The 18,843-nt window shown below is 34.5% G+C and overlaps 1 protein-coding gene across 1 annotated transcript; it reads right to left on the bottom strand.

Moving 5' to 3' along the window:
- Positions 1-1,165: 1,165 nt before the first annotated feature.
- LOC143204327 (juvenile hormone epoxide hydrolase 2) lies at positions 1,166-17,402 on the bottom strand. The gene is made up of 6 exons (XM_076416918.1): positions 17,219-17,402; positions 17,068-17,168; positions 6,624-7,225; positions 6,427-6,569; positions 3,467-3,698; positions 1,166-1,487 (listed from the first exon to the last, which is right to left on the bottom strand). Exons 1-6 carry the CDS (start codon positions 17,289-17,291, stop codon positions 1,265-1,267), a joined length of 1,374 nt encoding a protein of 457 aa, XP_076273033.1. The 5' UTR covers positions 17,292-17,402; the 3' UTR covers positions 1,166-1,264.
- Between the last annotated feature and the right edge of the window lie 1,441 nt (positions 17,403-18,843).

Here is an 18,843-nt window from a genome sequence, read left to right as displayed (position 1 = left end):
GTGTTTTATGATGATAACATACGCCTGGAAAGTCCCGGACCCAGCACATAAATGGCGCTAGTTTTATTGCATTAACCGCTTTTCAGTTAGTTCTACCCTTCAAAAGAAAGCTGTTAAAATTTTATGATATTCTACTCAAATGTTTGTGAATTATTGTGCCAAAAGTGACACTACATTTGTGTTTCAATTCTGCACTGTTTCTTGATGGGAAACAAACCGTTCAAACGAAGCAATGGCTTTAAACGTATTATAAGGACTCCTCTCCATCGAAAACAACAATAAAACGTGTTGGTTTGCTGACTTCAAACCTGGTCGTAGAGACATCAATGATCCAGAACGCCATGGACGTCCAAAAGAGGTGGTAACACCAGAAAGCATTAAAAATCCACAAAATGATTTTGAATGATCGTAAATTGAAGTTATATGAGCTACCTAACATCGTAAAAATATCAAAAGAACGTGTTGGTTTCATATTGCATGAACATTTGAGTATGAGACAGCTCTGTTCAAAGTGGGTGCCGCGTTTGTTCACCATTGACCAAAAACTGGAATGTGTTGATGAGTCTGAGCAGTGTTTGGTCATGTTTAAACGTAACAAAACGGAATATTTGTGTCGATATCTGACAACGGATGAAACATGGATTCATCACTTCACTCCGGAATCAAAATGATCGGTATCTGAGTGTGTAACAACTGGCGAACCTCGTTCAAAGCACCCGACAGCACAACAATCGGTTGGAAATGCGATAGCCTTGGTTTTTTGGGACGTGCATAATGTAACATTCATCAACTATTTCAGAAAGAAGAATAAACGGCCGCATATGGAAAAGAAACATATTTTGCATCATCAAGATAACGCACTGTATCACAAATAAAAACAATGGTAAAACTACATGAATTTACAAAACTTCAATAACTGAATTTTAAAAACTACAGTGACTACTGGGACCTCAAAACTGAGGCCTATTTTGAGGAAAAAGATAAATCGTTCTACAAATGTGGCATTGAGATGTTAAAGATGCGTTGGAATGATTGTGTGGCTCTTGAGGGAGATTACGTTGATGAATAAAGCCGTTTTTGATCAAAAAACCGCGATTTCTTTTTGATTGGATTTTTCAGCCTATGTGTTAATACAGACAATCGGAGATCACTAAACAAAATGAGGTTAGAGAGTAAGATTCTTCTTTAATTGTTTAAAAATTGTAAAGTACATATAAAAAATATAGCAATAATGGAACTAACAAATAAATAACAATCACAAGTATCACGACCGTTTCTTCGCTGGTCGCATCTTCTCCACCTTTTCCACGAATGAGGTGATATCATAGGCCAGCGAGCCGGGTACCTCCATAGCGGCGAAATGGCCGCCGTTGTTGTACGTGGTCAAATGGACCAAATTCGTATATCGCTCCTTCAGAATGTACCTGGGCGATAGTAATATTTCATTGGGAAATCGGGCACATCCAGCAGGTACCAGGATCCTCATGCTGCAAATGAAATGTTTTTTATTAGAGAATATCAGGTCAGAATGTAAGAGATGGAGAAAATTCTATGAAGACCTGACATATACACAATATCTATAGTATATTTAAAATAATAGTGAACTGGCGTCATAAATATGTTTTATGTATTGCCTGTCGCAATTTGTAAATTCGTTTTAGAATCACACATTATATGTAACCGAATCAGTCCACAAAAGTCTTGCGGTTGTCAAATGTATACAAAATTCTTCAAAACATTAGTAATAAGAAGTTATAAACCGCTAAACGTTCTTTTAACGCTTTGCTTTTTTTGAAAATTTCGAATCGCCGCTGTCTGATTGAAAATGCCTGTCTGTAAATCAATTACTTCGAACAGGAATGAGATAACGGAGGTCCCCTCTTGCTAATACATTTCGTTAGAGAGATTATATTACATATTAAGTTGCCGCGGTTTTTATTGAAAATATTTTTAGCGTGTTGCAGCTGCACCGAACATTAGTATGAACACTGTCATTCAAATATCTCAAAAAATGAAAAATATAATCTTGGATTCACCAAAAATAAACCGTCCTCATACGAAGCGGGCGATGAATCAAGATAAGCTTGATGCTAACACTATCAGAGATCAAATATATGAAATGTATAAATACAGTGAGTAATATACACATAATTTAACACAATTATTTCAGAGAAAATTTTTAGTCTTTAAGGTATCATAAGCTCAGAGAGAGGAATATAAAACATCCTTTCATACATGGATTAAAGATAACCTACGAAGAGGTCTAATGGAATTTCAAAAGGATACAATTTTTTAAAGCATATAATAAAATCAAGAAAGGTTTATTATTTAAACTTTTGTATTTAGATGAGACATGGATATTTCAGAATGGGGCCAATATGCCCAAAGTCACCCATGGCAAGGTGATAATACAGATAGTGTTAAGACAACAACATTTGATGGAAAAGGTAAATGTTGGAATATCATTTGATTAGGTTTTATTAGTCATAAGATTTATTAACAATTCATGGCAGATATATTGTTCTTAACGTTAAAAACAGGAATGGTTATCCTTAAGGATGAACTCGATCTGACATATTGAAGTAGAAATTAAGAAATGATGATCTCCATTGTGAACAAATCCGTTGATTGGGACCTTAACAGATTAGTTATTCACTTAAATGAAACTTTCTGGACATAGGATTATGATTGAATACTCAAATTTCAAAGACAGGGTGATTGGAGTCGAAAGAACTAAAGGTGAGTATATAATTAATATACGATAACTGTAGAAAATCTGAATGTTGGGTGTGAAAATATATGCACAGATATGTTTCATTGTTCAGAATATACATGAGCATTTGGTTAAAATGTGTAAGAAGAGAAATAATACTAACTGTTTTACAGATATGGCCAATTCATGAGGGAGAATTCAGTGATTAAATCTAGTTTAATCAAGAAATATGTATACAGGTAGTAACATAACAAACTAATTAGAGATACTGTGATATCAAAATGACTTTACATAGAATAACTCTACCGAAACACACAATAATTAAGTATAAAAGGCAAATATGCTCTCTAATGAAAGTAAAATAAATTATCTGGATATATAATTGTTAATTAGGTTAATTAGGCCTCCAGAGGATACCACTACATAAAAAATATGCCTAGAACTCAACTGTCAATATAATAAAAAACAATCCTACCCTACAAACTATTTTAACCGTATAATTAACTGTAGTTTTAAGTCCTTCTATAATATATGCATTAGACGTGCTATAATGTTAAATTATATTTGATAATAGTATTTTTATTTAATTATTTTATTTAAATTATAATTTTGTTGAATGTCAAAACCAAAATGAATTAAAAATCATAGTTAATGCTGCAACATTGCGACGTTTTGACGCCATCAATTCAGATAATGTGAGTTCACTGTTCTATTGAACAGGTTATAGTATTATATCTAGTGTATAGTACTTACTATCGGTTAAACTCCAGTTCGTAGTTGGTGATTGCCTCAGCGTAGATTCTCATCGCGCTAGTCATACATCGGGTGACCCAGTAGACCATCACGTTATCCAGGAGTTGTTCCATTGTAAACTTCTCAGTTAGACCACCATCCTCGCGATCTCTATAATTAGCGTTCGTTAATGTGCTGAACTTTTCCAGCATATAGGCGGCCAAACCGATGGGGCTGTCTCGAAGGGCCATTCCTGTACAATACAATAACTAATGTATATGTGAACATCTATCCTGTATCAGAACAAATAGCAGTAAGAACAATTTGAGTTAGTCTTTTCAAATAACATGGCATTCCCTAGGAGACAAACAGGTTTTTATAAAATTATGGAATTCCCAACACCTCAGTTCTCATATATACGATGATTATTGATATAGTCTATTCAAAGTTTATTTGTATATGCGTCATCAAGATGTTTAATGTATTGCCTGTCGCAATTTGTAAATTCGTTTTAGAACCAGACAATATTTTCCTTTGCATTTTATTCTAGTTAAAAAGAGAAACAATGCTGTCTAATTAGTTCGAACACGAAACGAATGGGCCTGTCCGGTTGTCAGACTTATGCAAAATTCTTGAGATCAATAGTTAATAGTTATATAAGAGGTTATAACTCTAACCTATATAAACTGTTGTGGCTGTATAATTAACTGTAGTTTTTAAAGTATTATAATGTTAAAATAAATTATATCTGATAACATGTTTGTTCTATTGTTTTATTTAGATTAGAATTTTGTTGTATGTCAAAATTATTAAACATTTTGAATTTCGATGACGCATATACAAATAAACGTTGAATAGACTATATATATATATAGTCATATATATATATTTCTGGGCTAACATCTGAGAAATAAGAAATATAAATAGCAATTATCCTAGTATAGATACTGGAAGTTGATATATTTTTATTACTTGTTGGATATATAAATAATTGGGTGGGTGCGCCTACATCTGACGTTCTCTGACGATGTATATATAGTTGCATAGCCGATTAGTAGTTTCCTGTAAATTATAATAAACGCTACGGCGCATGCTCGTACTAATGCCATCCGGACAGGATGAATATCCCGCCATCTTGATTCATTCTGTGTTGGGGCTTTGACCGAAATGTTTGTCGAAATAGATAGAGAGTGACTCAGTTGAATCCAGTGTTTTAATTGCCCGGACACCTTCACCAAATCGATTCTACACAATCGGTTCTAACATACTGTATTTATTTGCATTAATACATTTCAAGAAAATACGTCTATTTTAACATTTGTTATCTAGCCGAAAAGATACCGATGCATATGAAATTTGGACACCTCCCAAAAAATGATAAATTAATTGGTGAAGGAAAGAAATGAAAAAAGAATTATTTGTGAAGTCTGATTATATCGATAATTAAAAATTAAAAGCAATCGTCTTATAAAATAGAACCTATAGCATCAATATTCCAACATTATATTAATTAATAATTATTTTTAAGTTAGAGTTTTGTTAATTGCTATATTTCGATATTGTAACAACAATAATGAAAAAGAAGAATCCATTTGCGAAAAATAACATAATTTAAATAAATATAAGAAAACTAAAGTTAGATATGGGTTTCTTTAAATTCATCTTTACGTTTGTCTATAAAACCGCAGTAGTAGTAGTAAACAATTTTAAAATGATCAATTTTATAGACATATGGCGAATGCGCTGTGCATCATAATAATAACGTAAACACAAGTTCAAACAGACTAATTTACCAGGTGCACCGGAAAGTCTCTACCGGTTTTTCTAACAGATATCGTTACGTTAAGGCTTAAGTATGCAATGTTATGATTTTTATTCCACTAAGATCAAGCTTCAAAGCTATACATGTTATATTTTGCGAAAATAACATCGTTACAGATTTACAAATTTCTGAAAATGTCAAGTTTCGTATCTAAAAATGTGCATTTGTGGCACGGATTACTTTTCTTATTTCTATTTTCAAAAGAAAAACGCCACTGAAAGCCATAGTTTGCCGGTGAGCATACTCGAACCATAAAAATATGTGAGACGTGGTTTCGAAATTCAAAAGTAGCGATTTCGATGTGTAAAACAAAGAAGACTTGTTGACCGAAAAAGTTTCAAGATGCGAAACTGCAAGAGTTATTGGATGAAGACCCAACCCAAACTCAAAAGAAGAAGTTGGTAGAAGCGTTTTATGTGTTGGCAATGGGGGAAACCCAAAAGATGGGAAGATGAGTTCCAGATCAATTGAATGACAGGCAAATGGAAAATCGAAAAATCGTCTGTGAGATTCAAAGTCAAAGGTAATTTCGGAAGCTATTTCTGCATCGTATAGTGACGAGTGATGAAATGTAGATTATCACCTACAAGGCCGGCCGGTCGACTCCAAGGCCAAATCGTTTTGGTCGCAAGGTAATGTTCTGTGTTTGGCGGTATCAGAGTTGCGTGGTATATTACAAACCTGGTGAAACAGTTAATAGTAAAATTAAATGATTAATTTGAACTATGTGTTGATCGAAAAATGTCCGGAATGGGCCCGAAGACCCGGTAAAATAATTTCACAGCACGATAACGCGCCGTTTCATAAAGCAAAACCGATCAAGGAGGCGTTGAAAGCATTTGGATGGGATATACGCGCTTGCAGAGCAACATTTATTAATGGTTTTGCTCAAAGGACAAACAGTTTTTTGGGATGGCATCTATACATTGACTGAAAAATGGGCAAGATGTATAGAATCAAATGGACAATACTTTTAATAAATACATTTTTGGCATTTCCTTGAAAGTCATGTCATTTTTGCTGAAAAAAAAAACCGGTCATAACTTTCCGGTACGCCTGGTACACATTAATGTCACAATCAAAAATTGAAGATGAAACACATGAATTCTCTACGTCCGCATTATGCAAGGTTTTAAAATATTTGAAATGGGATTCTTACCAATGGTATCAGGCTTCGTAGCTTGTAAATGGAAGTACCCGCCCTCTTCAACCATGAAAGCTATCGAATTGGCAGTTTTGTTCCACAGTCTCATCTCCTCTGGTTCGTAAATCAACGACGGCAGATAACTCCCGATAATGAACCTGAAAGTTGTGGGAGGTCAATATCTTGTTATCTTATCTATTCTCTTATCCTACTTTAAGTTGCTAGTGATGGTGTTGACGTAGCACATGGTGGAATGCATACCCAGCACTCTGTGAGGATATCGATGGGCCATATGCTGGATGATGACGCCGCCCCAATCGCCTCCGTGCACGTAATAATGGTCGTACTCGAGAATTTCCATCAGCTCGGCGAAGATCTGCGCAATGTAAATGGCGGACATTCCGGGCTTGTGCGGGTAGTCGGAGAAGGCGAATCCCGGTATGGACGGGGCCACCACCTCGAAGACAAAATCTAGCGTGGGGTCCGATTTCACCAGCATCGGTAACACTTCGTAAAACTCGAGGAAGGAACTCGGCCAGCCGTGCACCATCAACAATGGTATGATCCTGGTGTTTTGATGCTTCCTCTGCGCCTGGGCGTATAGGAAATGGATGGTCAGGCCTCGTATCTTAACGAAACGATGTGGGTACTGGTTGATGAACTCCAGGCGCTTTGTAAAGTTGTAGTGATTCGTCCAATAGTCGAGGACGTCCTGCATGACGTTGTCCCTGATGCCGTAACGCTGGCCCATACCCAGATAGCTGGGGTGTAGTTTCTGGGTGGCCTTCAGTCGATTTTGGAGATCGTAGAGAACCTGAAAGGTGATAATTCAATGACATTCTATGGTCTGGAGACTCATGTATTAGATGTTTGCATTTATTTTCACATCGTTCTTCACTTTAGATAGACATTTGATTGACAATTGACGAACATTGATACAACACACAGGGGATAGAGTAGATAATATGAACACATGATTTATACACAATATTTATTCATTAAAAATATATTGCGCCACCATTTGTTTTTAAAACATCCGCAATTCTTCGCTGCATCGATTCGTAGAGTGTCTGAATAGATTCCAATGTTATGTCATTTTTGTACCAAGACATTTGCCAATTGTTTCAATGATATTAAAGATGGAAATCTACGCCTTACTTTGTGTTCTAAAACTCCCCATAACGGTTATGTTGTGGTCTGACAATTGTGGTGGTCAAGGAAGGTTGATGTCGAGATATTTATACGCACAGTGAAATTTTCTTTTTATTAATCTTTCAAAACGCCAACAAACTACCAGAAGGCAATAAGTATTATTATATGATTCCCGTTATACAATATAACCATCCTGATATGAGTGACACAAAATCACTTCACTAAGTGATCTGCTGTACAACTTATAATCTAAATCTTATACTAGATACTATTCTAACTTATTTTAAAGAATATCCTATCTTATTCTAAAACTATTCTTATTCTAAAGATTATTAAATCTCACTCTATGTCTCTATTAATCAGTTCGTATAGTAGTTTGCCTTTAAGCCTATGCACTACACTGTCATCGCGCACAATTAACTGTTTGGCGAGTGCATTAAGATGTACTAATTGTCTTCCAAAGTACTTCGCACTAACACTCCGAATCACACTCGTCACTAAAGGGATATCGCTCTGAATAAGTTTGTTGGACACGTAATATGGGGCATCGACGATGATTTGCAACAATCTATTCTGGAACCTCTGGAGGATATCTATATTAGATTTGTTAGTAGTACCCCATAGTTCAATACTATAGGCCCAAATGGGCTAAGTATTGTCTTATACAACAAAACCTTGTTATTTAATGATGATTTAGATTTACTCCTTATCGGCCAACACATTTGGTTTAGTTTTAACCCATGCTGTTTGCGTTTTGTCACTATATGTTTTTCCATGTCAATCTATGAAGGGTAAATATCACATGGGTAGATTTTGTGTCATTTGCTTTGATACGCCACGTTTTCAACCACAATTCGACTTTGTTAAGATGAAGTTGGAGGTTTCTTGTGACTGATATTGGATACTCCTGTGATGATAAAACCGCTGTATTGTCAGCATATGTTACAACAGTAGTACTTCTTGAGGTCGGTGGGTCAGTTATATACAGTAGATATAACAATGGGCCAAGAACACTGCCCTGCAGAACACCTGAATATATTGGGTCTAGGTCAGTGTATTCGTCCCCTCCCTGTATGACAATAAGAACAATGATATGAATGGGAGGGCGAGCTCACCCATCACTTATTTTAAATGTCACAGAACCAGGCGTATGTAACTGGAATGTAACATAAAAGACTTGGCCTGTACACTGAATAAACATACGCGCCTTAGTACTTACACGAAAAAGATGTATTATATTGCATTGTGTTCATATTATTTTGTCGATCCCCTGCACATAAAATAACTCTGAGCATATATAAATAAGTATAAGAATACAAACATATAATACATTAACATGCGTAATTAATAAACACTGCCCCTCAAGAATGACGACTGTGTCTTTGATGTGTGTATTTCCTGTTTTTAGTCAATATATGTTGTGTCACACTCAGTACAAACTGAAAAAGGTGTCCTTCTCTAGAAGAAACTTATGAGTTATTCTGCAATTTCGTATTTTCAGTCGTGTGTCTACAGACAAACTTTTCCTGGATAAGTCATCTGTGTGTAGTTGATAGTAAGTTTTTTTAATTTACTACAATTAGTCGAATATTTTTTCAGCCAAGGATTGAGCTGTACTTAATAAACAACACTTTTACAATCCTATCAAGCATTTAATGTCACCTTCCTTGTCACCGATGTGTGCTTTTCAATCCTTTGTGAAGCTTTTACGAGCTTCGACCATATTTTTTTCACATGTTACTGTCGTACATGGTCTGTCATCTTGATACCTTGGACTTTCGGAATATGAATCATAAAAGCGAAAGGTTTTTACCTTTTAAACGCGCTATATTATGACTTTATTCAATATGTATTACGAAAGTCATTTAGAGAATGTGAGTAAATTTATTGCAGAATATTTCTTCGTGGGTTTAAAGCTTCACAAAGCACCTGGTAACCGCATATATCCACCATTTAACAGATAGTACTACTTGGAGTAATGCGAATTCGTCCTTATTTAGGAGTATTTTAGGATCTCAGGTATCTCCAGATTGGCAGGACGTTGTTCTTCTGGGCGCCTACTGCAATTTGCATATATGTAAGCGTACTAGTAGTCTCTGTCACCTGTATATGAGTATAAGCTATCATGTCTTATATATAAATGGAACAACAGAGGATCAGGATTGGTCCAATAAACAATGCCTTGTAAGAAAAACTTTGACATCCGACAAGGAGAACAACAACAAAACATTAATAGATCCCAAGATTGTCTTACCAAGGTTGAAACTATAGTATATTCAAATTAACAGTAAACTCGCGTCATTGAAAACTTGCCGCAATTTGTAAATTCATTTTAGAATCAGATAATATTTTCCTTCTCATTTCATTGTAATTAAAAAGAAAAGAGGAAGAAGAAGAAAAAGAGAAGAGAGAACCGCAAGTTATAAACCCGCAAACGTTTAAACGTTTTGGTTGTTTTAATAAATTTCAAATGGCTGCTTATTATTACACTGATTGAATATGCCCAAGCCAGACAGAACAGATTACGTCTGTAATCAGTTACTTAGATTTTTATTGAAAATATTTTTAGCGTGTTGCAGCTGCACTGAATATTATTATGGACACGGTCGCTAAAATATCTGGAAATTTGAAAAATATAATCTGGGATTCACCGAAAATATACCGTCCTTAAACGAAGCGGGTAACGATTCAAGATCAGCTTTATGTTAGCTCTAATAGAGATCAAATATATGAGATGAATAAAAATAGTGAGTAGTTCTTTCGTTATAGAAATAATTTAATTCAATTATTTCAGAGGAAACTGTTAGCCTGAAAAGTATCGAAGAGGTCTAAAGGAACTTCAAGACATTGGTTTTTAAAAATAGATTCTTTTAAAGCCTATAATAAAATCAAGAAAGACTTATTATTTCAATAAAGACTCTTTAGAGGAAACATGGATATTTCAGAATGGGACCAATATTCCCAATGGTCACTCATGGCAAGATGATAATAAAAATAGTATTAAGACAACGAAAGTTGATGGAAAAAAAGTAAACGTTCAAATACTAATTTATTAGGTGTTATTAGTCATAACATATATTAATAATTTATTGTATTTATGTTCTTCTACATGCTTGAAATGTTTTGAAATAACACCTTCGGATTGGGTGAGTTCGATCAGACACATTGAAGAAGCAATTGACAAACGATGAAATCATGAACAAATATTAACAGTTCATTTGAAAAGTCCCCGGCGTGACACAAAGATGGCGGTACTATAATTAAATCCATATGTTTTTTAGTTAGCTCTAACCCTCAAAAGATGCATGTATAAATTTGACAGCTGTCGGATCATTTGTTAATTGTAGCATTTTGAGTGAAGCAACATTTGTTATTGTAAAAAAAATTGATAAAAATAATTTCGCGTGTTGATAAAATATTGTTTTTTAAAGGGCAAAAATACAATTGAAGCAAAAACTTAGCTTGATGCCGAATCTCTGGACACTGCCCCAGGAAAATCAATCATCAAGGATTGGTATCCTAAGTTTAGACGTGCTGAAATGAGCACCGAAGGCAATGAACGTAGCGGACGCCCAAAAGAGTGTGTTACCGACGAAAACATTTAAAACATCCACAAAATGATTTTGAATGACCGTAAGTTGAAATTGAGTGAAATAGCAGACACTCTAAATATATTAACTGAACGTGTACATCATATCGTTCATGCATATTTGTGTATGAGAATGCTCTGTGCAAAGTGGGAGCTGGGCGACCTCACTTTTGACCAAAAACAACGATGGGTTGATGATTCGGAACAGTGTTTGAAGATGATCAAGCGCAATAAACCCGCGTTTTTGCATTGATACAATGGATGAAATGTTGCTCCATCATTTCACTCCGAAATCCAATCGAGAGTCATCCGAGTGGACTGCACACGGAAAACGCAACAGTCGGTTGGCACGGTTATGACGTCTGTCTTTTGGGATGTGCGTAGAATAATTTTCATTGACTACCTTAAAAAAGAGAGACCATCAAGAGCGACTATTATATAGCGTTATTGGACCGTTTGAAGGACGAAATCGCCGAATAACGGTCGCATTTGAAGAAAAAGAAAATGCTGCTTCACTAAGACAATGCACCGTGTCACAAGTCAGTGAAAACTATGGCAAAAATCCATGAATTGTGCTTTGAACTGCTTCCTCATCCACCCATCCATCCATCTCCAGATCTGGCCCCTTATTCTCAAATCTCAAAAGAATGCTCGCTGGGAATAAATTTTCGTCGAATGAAGAGGTAATCACCGAAACTGAGGCCTATTTTGAAACAAAGGACGAATCGTACTACAAAAATGGTATCGAAACGTTGGGGGGTCGCTATCAGTGTGTCAAACTTCAAGGGAATCATGTGAATAAAAAAAATGCCAAAAATATGCGTTTTACTATGGTAGACCAGGGAGTTTTCAACTGACCTGTTAAATAGATTGGAAATTAACAGATGAGTTATTTACTTGAATGAATATTTCTGAATATGGGATTATGATTTGATGGAAGTGGAAACAACTAAAAGGTGAGTATATAATTAATATACGGTATCTCTAGGAAATGATATTGTAGAGACTGAAATATTTATGTGCACAGACATGTGCTTAATTTTTCAGAATATACAGTACAACAGTTGATGCTGTAATTTCACAAAAGGTGGGTTGCAGATGCTCAAACACCTCTAGCCATAAACTATTCAAATTAGAAAACATTCAAACTTTGAAAAACACCCTTAGTCCGTGGATTCTCGGCACAAACATTACAGTTAAGGGTGTAGGGGAGCCACAGATGGACTGAAGTCACTGTTGAACTATTCTAGTTCAGGGTGAAGGGCCACGAAATGCAGATTGTAGCTCAGTTTATTAGCCGTAGACTATTGGAGTCTGGAGTCACCAAAATTTGTAAAGCAATTCCATAGAGGAATGCCGTGGAAATTTGTAAGATCTTCAAATGTACTCAAAAATAATTTTATTTATTACAACTATAAGATGTCCAAATGGGACGATAACTACCGTGGAAATTTGTAAGATCTTCAAATGTACTCAAAAATAATTTTATTTATTACAACTATAAGATGTCCAAATGGGACGATAACTACGTGCGTCGCTATTGTCGGTTCTTCAAGATGGAGGTGTTATATCATGCGACTGTTAACGGGCCTGATTACGATTATACGAAGACAAGGTGGAGTGCTTATGTGACTGAATAGTGATGAGTGAGACATCTAGACATAGGCACATAGGCATGTACGAATAAATTTAAATTAGCGTTGGGAACTTTCGACTGAAATTGACTATCGGCTGTTTAGTAATTCACTACTTTTTGCTATCGACTGTTTCAGTTGCTATTTTTGGTTCGAGTGATTTTACTATTTTTTACTAGTGAGTCTTTCAGTCGATTACTTTCAGTCGCTGTTTTCGGCCCGACTGATTTTATTACTATTTGCCATCCACTGTGTCAGTCGAGTACTTTTCGTTATTATTTTCGGTTCTACAACTTACATTCAACTGATTTTTAACGTTCTGGTTGTCGTCCTAACAGCAACCTTGACAAAAATATGCCGAAATTAGGCTTATATAGATTTAGTAAATTAGTTTGCTTGTAAATAACAATATATTCTATATTAATATAGCAGAAAAAAAATTAACCGTAAAGGGGTGATAAACTATACTCTATATTTATATTAAACATTTCTAATATATTAATTTTCTGATAGGAAAACTATTCCTGAATATTCAACAATTTATTTCCCTAGCTAATAAAAGATACATGAAAATAATGATGGTCGGGACCCTTTTTGGTTAAGATTTATTTTATCAGCAGGTAAGACAGTGAAATCTTTTTTGCAATCTGTTTTTATTATTTTATAATGTTTCAGTAGAATGATGCATTCAGCGAAACGTCCTATGGTTTCAGAATATTTTGAAAGAGAATCCTCAACTTCCGCTATCTGCGAACCTCGATTCAAAAAATCAGTACTTGGAATTACAAATGCTGAGGCGATGCAAGAAATTATCGCAAAAGAGATATATTCCATTCTAACTTCAAAAAATATAAATACAGTACTACAACTCGAAATTCAAGATACACTGAAGGCATTTCGATAAAAAAAAACTAGCTAGAATGAAAGAAATAATTACACCAGGTACTACAACAACTTTACAAATTAAGCAGTATTTGGAGATGCCACTTATTGGGCGTTTAGAAAACCCATTAGATTTTTGGCACACACAATTGAAGAAATCTCATCACGAGAGAAAAGCTGAACATGTAATTATATTTTTGAATAGGGAGTAAACATATTTATGTTCAATAATAAATAAAGCATTTGTTTTATTTCAAATAGCTCTAGTAGTTATTGTGCCATGATTTTTAGTTATGTCATAGATTAGTTTGTTTCTATGATTAGATAAATGTTTAATTTTTATATAGTATTCATGGTTATTGTACATCTTTAGTTTTCAGATATTGTTTAAGTTCTATTTTATTATCTATTTTTGTTATAGTATGTTATTTAAAAATAACAATTAATATATTAAAATACGACAAAGTATTTGTGGGATTATGATTCCATTTCTTTTAATACATTTTAAATGAAATTATTCATAGTATTCAGTAATTATTTTTTTCCTATTCTTTTTTAAAGTAAGTACGTGAAGGAATATCTACATCTCCCTCTCGCTTATACTACCGTTGGAAAATATAAGCACATTTAAAATTAACTGCCTAAAGCATCTTTAATTATCTCGTCCCTTCCACTCCCACAATTTATACAGGAAATGATCTTCATCTTCGTCTAACATAACGAATAAAAAAAACAGTCGAACCGTGAATTTGACTATCGCTAATTTTTTGACTATCGGCTGTTCTGCGACTGTTTTCACTTGATAATTACCAACGCTAATTTAAATCGTCAGTGTCGATTTGTATCGCCGTTTAGCAAGTCGCCTCTTGTTTCCTTAAGTAAAATAGTGTTTCAAGCAAATCGCTATTCCATTTGAAAACGCATTTACATGTGATAGAGATTATATATGTGTAGTAGATTATTAAGTTTCTGACGTGCGGATACTTTCCCACTGATGCTGGAGCACCTCCTGCATTTCCTTTAATCATCAAGGTTTGAATAAAAATAAAAATAATCATTAGAATAAGTGTTATAATTTCTACAATTCAGTGCATCCAGCAAGTTATAGAGAATGTGTAGATGCTAAAACACTAGAAGAAAGGAGAAATAGAGTAGCTCAAGTTAAACTCAAGGAATTTATTGTCCTCCAAGATAGAATCAAAAAAAGGAAAATTATTTGGAATTATTTATGATGGGGATCCAGAATGACAACAACTAAATGCAATGAACTGTATGAAGCAGCTGCTGAAGTAAGATGTAGTTACATGTCAACTGAAAAACCAACTTATTGGCCGACTGATCAAGAGGAAACCCTAGACCTGTTAGATTTCTTTATAGTAAGAAACATAACATACAACTACACAAAAGTCGAAGAAAATTTTGAGCTAAGTTCACATCATACGCCAGTGATTCTGCTGTTGAACGAAAATATGAGAAAGAAAATATAAATATAAGAAAAGAAAGAAACCCAACGTTAACAAATAAGAGAACAGACTGGGAAGGATTTGCTGAAGAATTGAACAAAAAACATTGACTAATGTAACTGATGATAAAGAAACTGAACCTATAAGAGACCTTTGTGGGAATTGGGCACGTGACAATCACCAAAAGCAGAAGAATTTGCTGAATATCTAAAAAAACTTTCAAACCAAACGAAACTAATATTGAATATAATTTTCCGGACATAGAAGCTGATTTCGATGATTGAATTAGTCACGCCGAAAAAGCTAACCAAAGTTAGTAATACCGACATTAATCCCAGGAAATCACCGGGCTAGGATTTAATAACAGGAGAATTACTGCAAAATTACTAGATTAAAACATGTCACAGGCACTTGAAAGATGGCGGAAATTATAATGATCCGAAAACCTAGGAAGTCACCAAACCAAATAAAAACCTATAGACTTATATTACTGCTGCCAGTAATATCTATGGTTTAAACTTCTGTTGAAAATAATAAAACCGATCATAGAGAGAAAAACCTAATACCAACACACCACTTTGGGTTTATTAAGAAGCATTCAATAATTGCCCAGGTCGACAGAATAACAGATGTTATTGAAAAAGCCTACGAAAGTAAAAAAGTATGTTCAGCTATATTCTTAGATGTAGCGCAAGCCTTCGATAAAGAAGGCCTTGTTCATAAACTACAGAAAATGTTACCAAAACAACACACCAAACTATTAAAATCGTACATTACAACCAGAATGTTTAGAGTCAAACAAGAAGAAGCTTACTCTACAATAAAAGAACCTAAAGCAGGTGTACCACAAGGAAGCTGGGACCAATGCTTTATCTACTTTACACTTGATATACCACAAATGGAAAATATCACGATGGCTACATTTGCTAATGTTACTGCGATTATAGCTGTCGGAGACAATAGTGAAGAAGCCTCACGAAAATTACAACAGGCAAGTGACAATATAAATAATTGGACACAAGCTTGGAAATTAAAAATTAATGAAAGTAAATATGTACATGTGCAATTCACCTGTAAACAGACCGTACAAGCGCCAATAACATTAAATAATTTTATCATTCCATATAGCAATAACGCTGTATATCTCGGAATGAATCTTGATGCAAAACTTTGCTGGAAGGAACGTACAAGGAAGGAAAGAAAAGAACTCGAATTGAAATATAGGAAAATGTACTGGATAAGTAGAAGAAAATCACAATTATCAGTACATAATAAATTGCTATTATATAAGCAAATACTGAAACCTATATGGACATACGGAATTCAATTATGGGGATGTTCTGCAAAGAGTAACATAAATAAAATACAAATTTTTCATAACAAAGTCCTGAGAGGTATTGTGGGCGCACCCAAATACTATAGGACTGATTATCTACATCGAGACCTTCAGATACCCGCAGATAGTCAAGAAATGATGAGAATTACAAGGGGGAATGAGGAAAGATTCAATTCTCAAGAGAATATCGAAGTGTTGCAGCTTTTAGATACCCCCAGAACAGGACACAGACTCAAAAGAATCAAACCATCTGATCTTGTGTAGTGTTGTGTAGTGAGGTGCATATAATAAAAAATACAGCAGTAACATGTATAAACATTATTTCGCCAGAGACTGATATAGGGCCGATGGGTCCTCCTAATTATATACCTAGATTTAAGTTGACAAATTGTAGGTTAGACGGAAACGTTGTCTCACATGACTCTACATAAATAATTTTAAATAAAAATATTATGAGATAATTTGGGTGATCAAAAGAATATAAGAATGAGACTTGGTTGATTTGAAAATGTAAAATATTTTGTACAACTTTTTTGTTGGGCTTGCGGAATTGTTTCAATTTTTTTTAATATTAATACACAGGTCTTACAGACAACTTACCTTATCGGTAACTTCAATTCTTGAATCCTCAACGTAGTGAGTTTCCATGATCCGATAGCCTTCGCCCCACCATTTGTCCCGCAGCTTCGGGAACTGATCTCCTGCAAGAGGCGTGAGTTAGCGTTGCGGAGAATGAGAGGAGCACACCCACCTGGTCGTATCCTGGAGTAGAACGCATAAAGTGATAGCGCCAGCGCCAAAATGCCGCACGCAGTGCGTAACATAATTTGCGATTCGATGGCGGTGCCGATGAGAGTGTGCGGATTTGGTTCGCGAAATTATTTCGTGTGAGGAACGTGTGGTTCAAGCAGCAGCGTCTCGTTGGGGGCCACGCGTGACGCGCGGCGATCGGTACCAAACCGGCACGCATCCCCGTACATGTTCAGGCAAATTTATCGACGCTTTCTTTCTTCGGGAGATGACGGAATCGACGATAACTGGCTTTCTCTCGACGACATGACCACAATCGGTACCGATTTAGCGGTCGCGGTACGACACTGTACTAGCACTTTTTAAATCTCGGAATGTCCAGTATTCTCGGCATTTAATCCACCGAGTTGTTCCCCAAAGGCATTGAGGAAAAAAACCCTTCGAGTTTGTTTATGAACGACCGTGGCGAAGGCGAGTTCCGATCGAGACGTAAATATTCTAATCGGATCTATTTTTATACGTTGTTTTGTACCGATAAGGCTATCAGTAAATTAAATGACAAATTAGTTGTTATCGGATGTTGTTTGATGTAATTCATAACAAAAAAAAACGTCTCCAGGCTCGTAATTTTATCTATGGCAGTTCTTGAATTGTTTTATTTTTTCTTTATAATTGCGAATGCGCTAGATTGCGAAAATTTATTATTATGTTTGCCATATATTCTTTAAAATAAATTACGTTCTTATTAGACATTTAGGCTAGACTATCTTCGACATACGTCTCTAAGCATCTTACGATTCTATATATTCAAATATTTCTTTTCTTTCGTTTCTTTTTATAAGGGTAAGTACATTGGTAGTGGTAAATTATCATTCATTAAAATTCTTGGAGAAGTTTGTAAAACATTATAGGATAACTAATCTTTTATAGGGTATGTTCTACCTATTATATCCGCACAAATCTATGTATTTAAAAATATATTTTCGGTTCTGTAATAATGGCGAATGCGCAGGTTACACAATAAATTATTTAATTTAATTTTTTATATTCCTGAAGTATTATTGATCAGTATAGGAAATATATGTCAAATCGGTAATATTTGTCGATCTCATATTTTATTTACTTATATCTGTATCTATTTATACATGCTCTAAATGATTTTCCATTTTTAAGGAAAATTAACAAAACAATTCTAACATAGCAGACGAAACAAAAAAGTGGTGGAATATATCGTAACGAAAAGAAACTCATTAATAAAAGAAATACAAAGACAACAAAAACATTATATATATATATATATATATATATATATATATATATATATATATATATATATATATATATATATATATATATATAACATGAACGACATTTCAGGTCACAAGAGAATGCAATATAACAATCACGATTTTAATAGAAAACCAAGCTTAGGAGCAAATAATTGAATAGAAGTGATGAATAAAACCGATTAATACAGAAAATAACAATTAAGAAGGGAAATATGAAGATTAAATTTGAAAAACGTATGTTGAAATTAAATACAAAGTTGATTATCTGAATTACTATATCAAATACATGGTATCGAAAAGTATGTGTGTAAAATTAAAATGAGAATCAAATTGACAG

Source organism: Rhynchophorus ferrugineus, unplaced genomic scaffold, assembly GCF_030347505.1.
Source record: "Rhynchophorus ferrugineus isolate W39M unplaced genomic scaffold, kcgeb_rfMv2 rfM10, whole genome shotgun sequence".
NCBI lineage: Eukaryota > Metazoa > Arthropoda > Insecta > Coleoptera > Curculionidae > Rhynchophorus > Rhynchophorus ferrugineus.
Note: the sequence above shows the minus strand (reverse complement) of the source record. Positions and strands in the feature narration are given on the sequence as shown.

Excerpts from the sequence above, each read along its gene's own strand:
- LOC143204327 (XM_076416918.1), bottom strand. The coding sequence starts at position 17,291 with ATGTTACGCACTGCGTGCGGCATTTTGGCGCTGGCGCTATCACTTTAT. Across the intron at positions 7,226-17,067 it reads GAATTGAAGTTACCGATAAG|GTTCTCTACGATCTCCAAAA; the intron begins GTAAGTTGTCTG and ends ATCACCTTTCAG. Across the intron at positions 1,488-3,466 it reads GAACTGGAGTTTAACCGATA|CATGAGGATCCTGGTACCTG; the intron begins GTAAGTACTATA and ends TTTCATTTGCAG.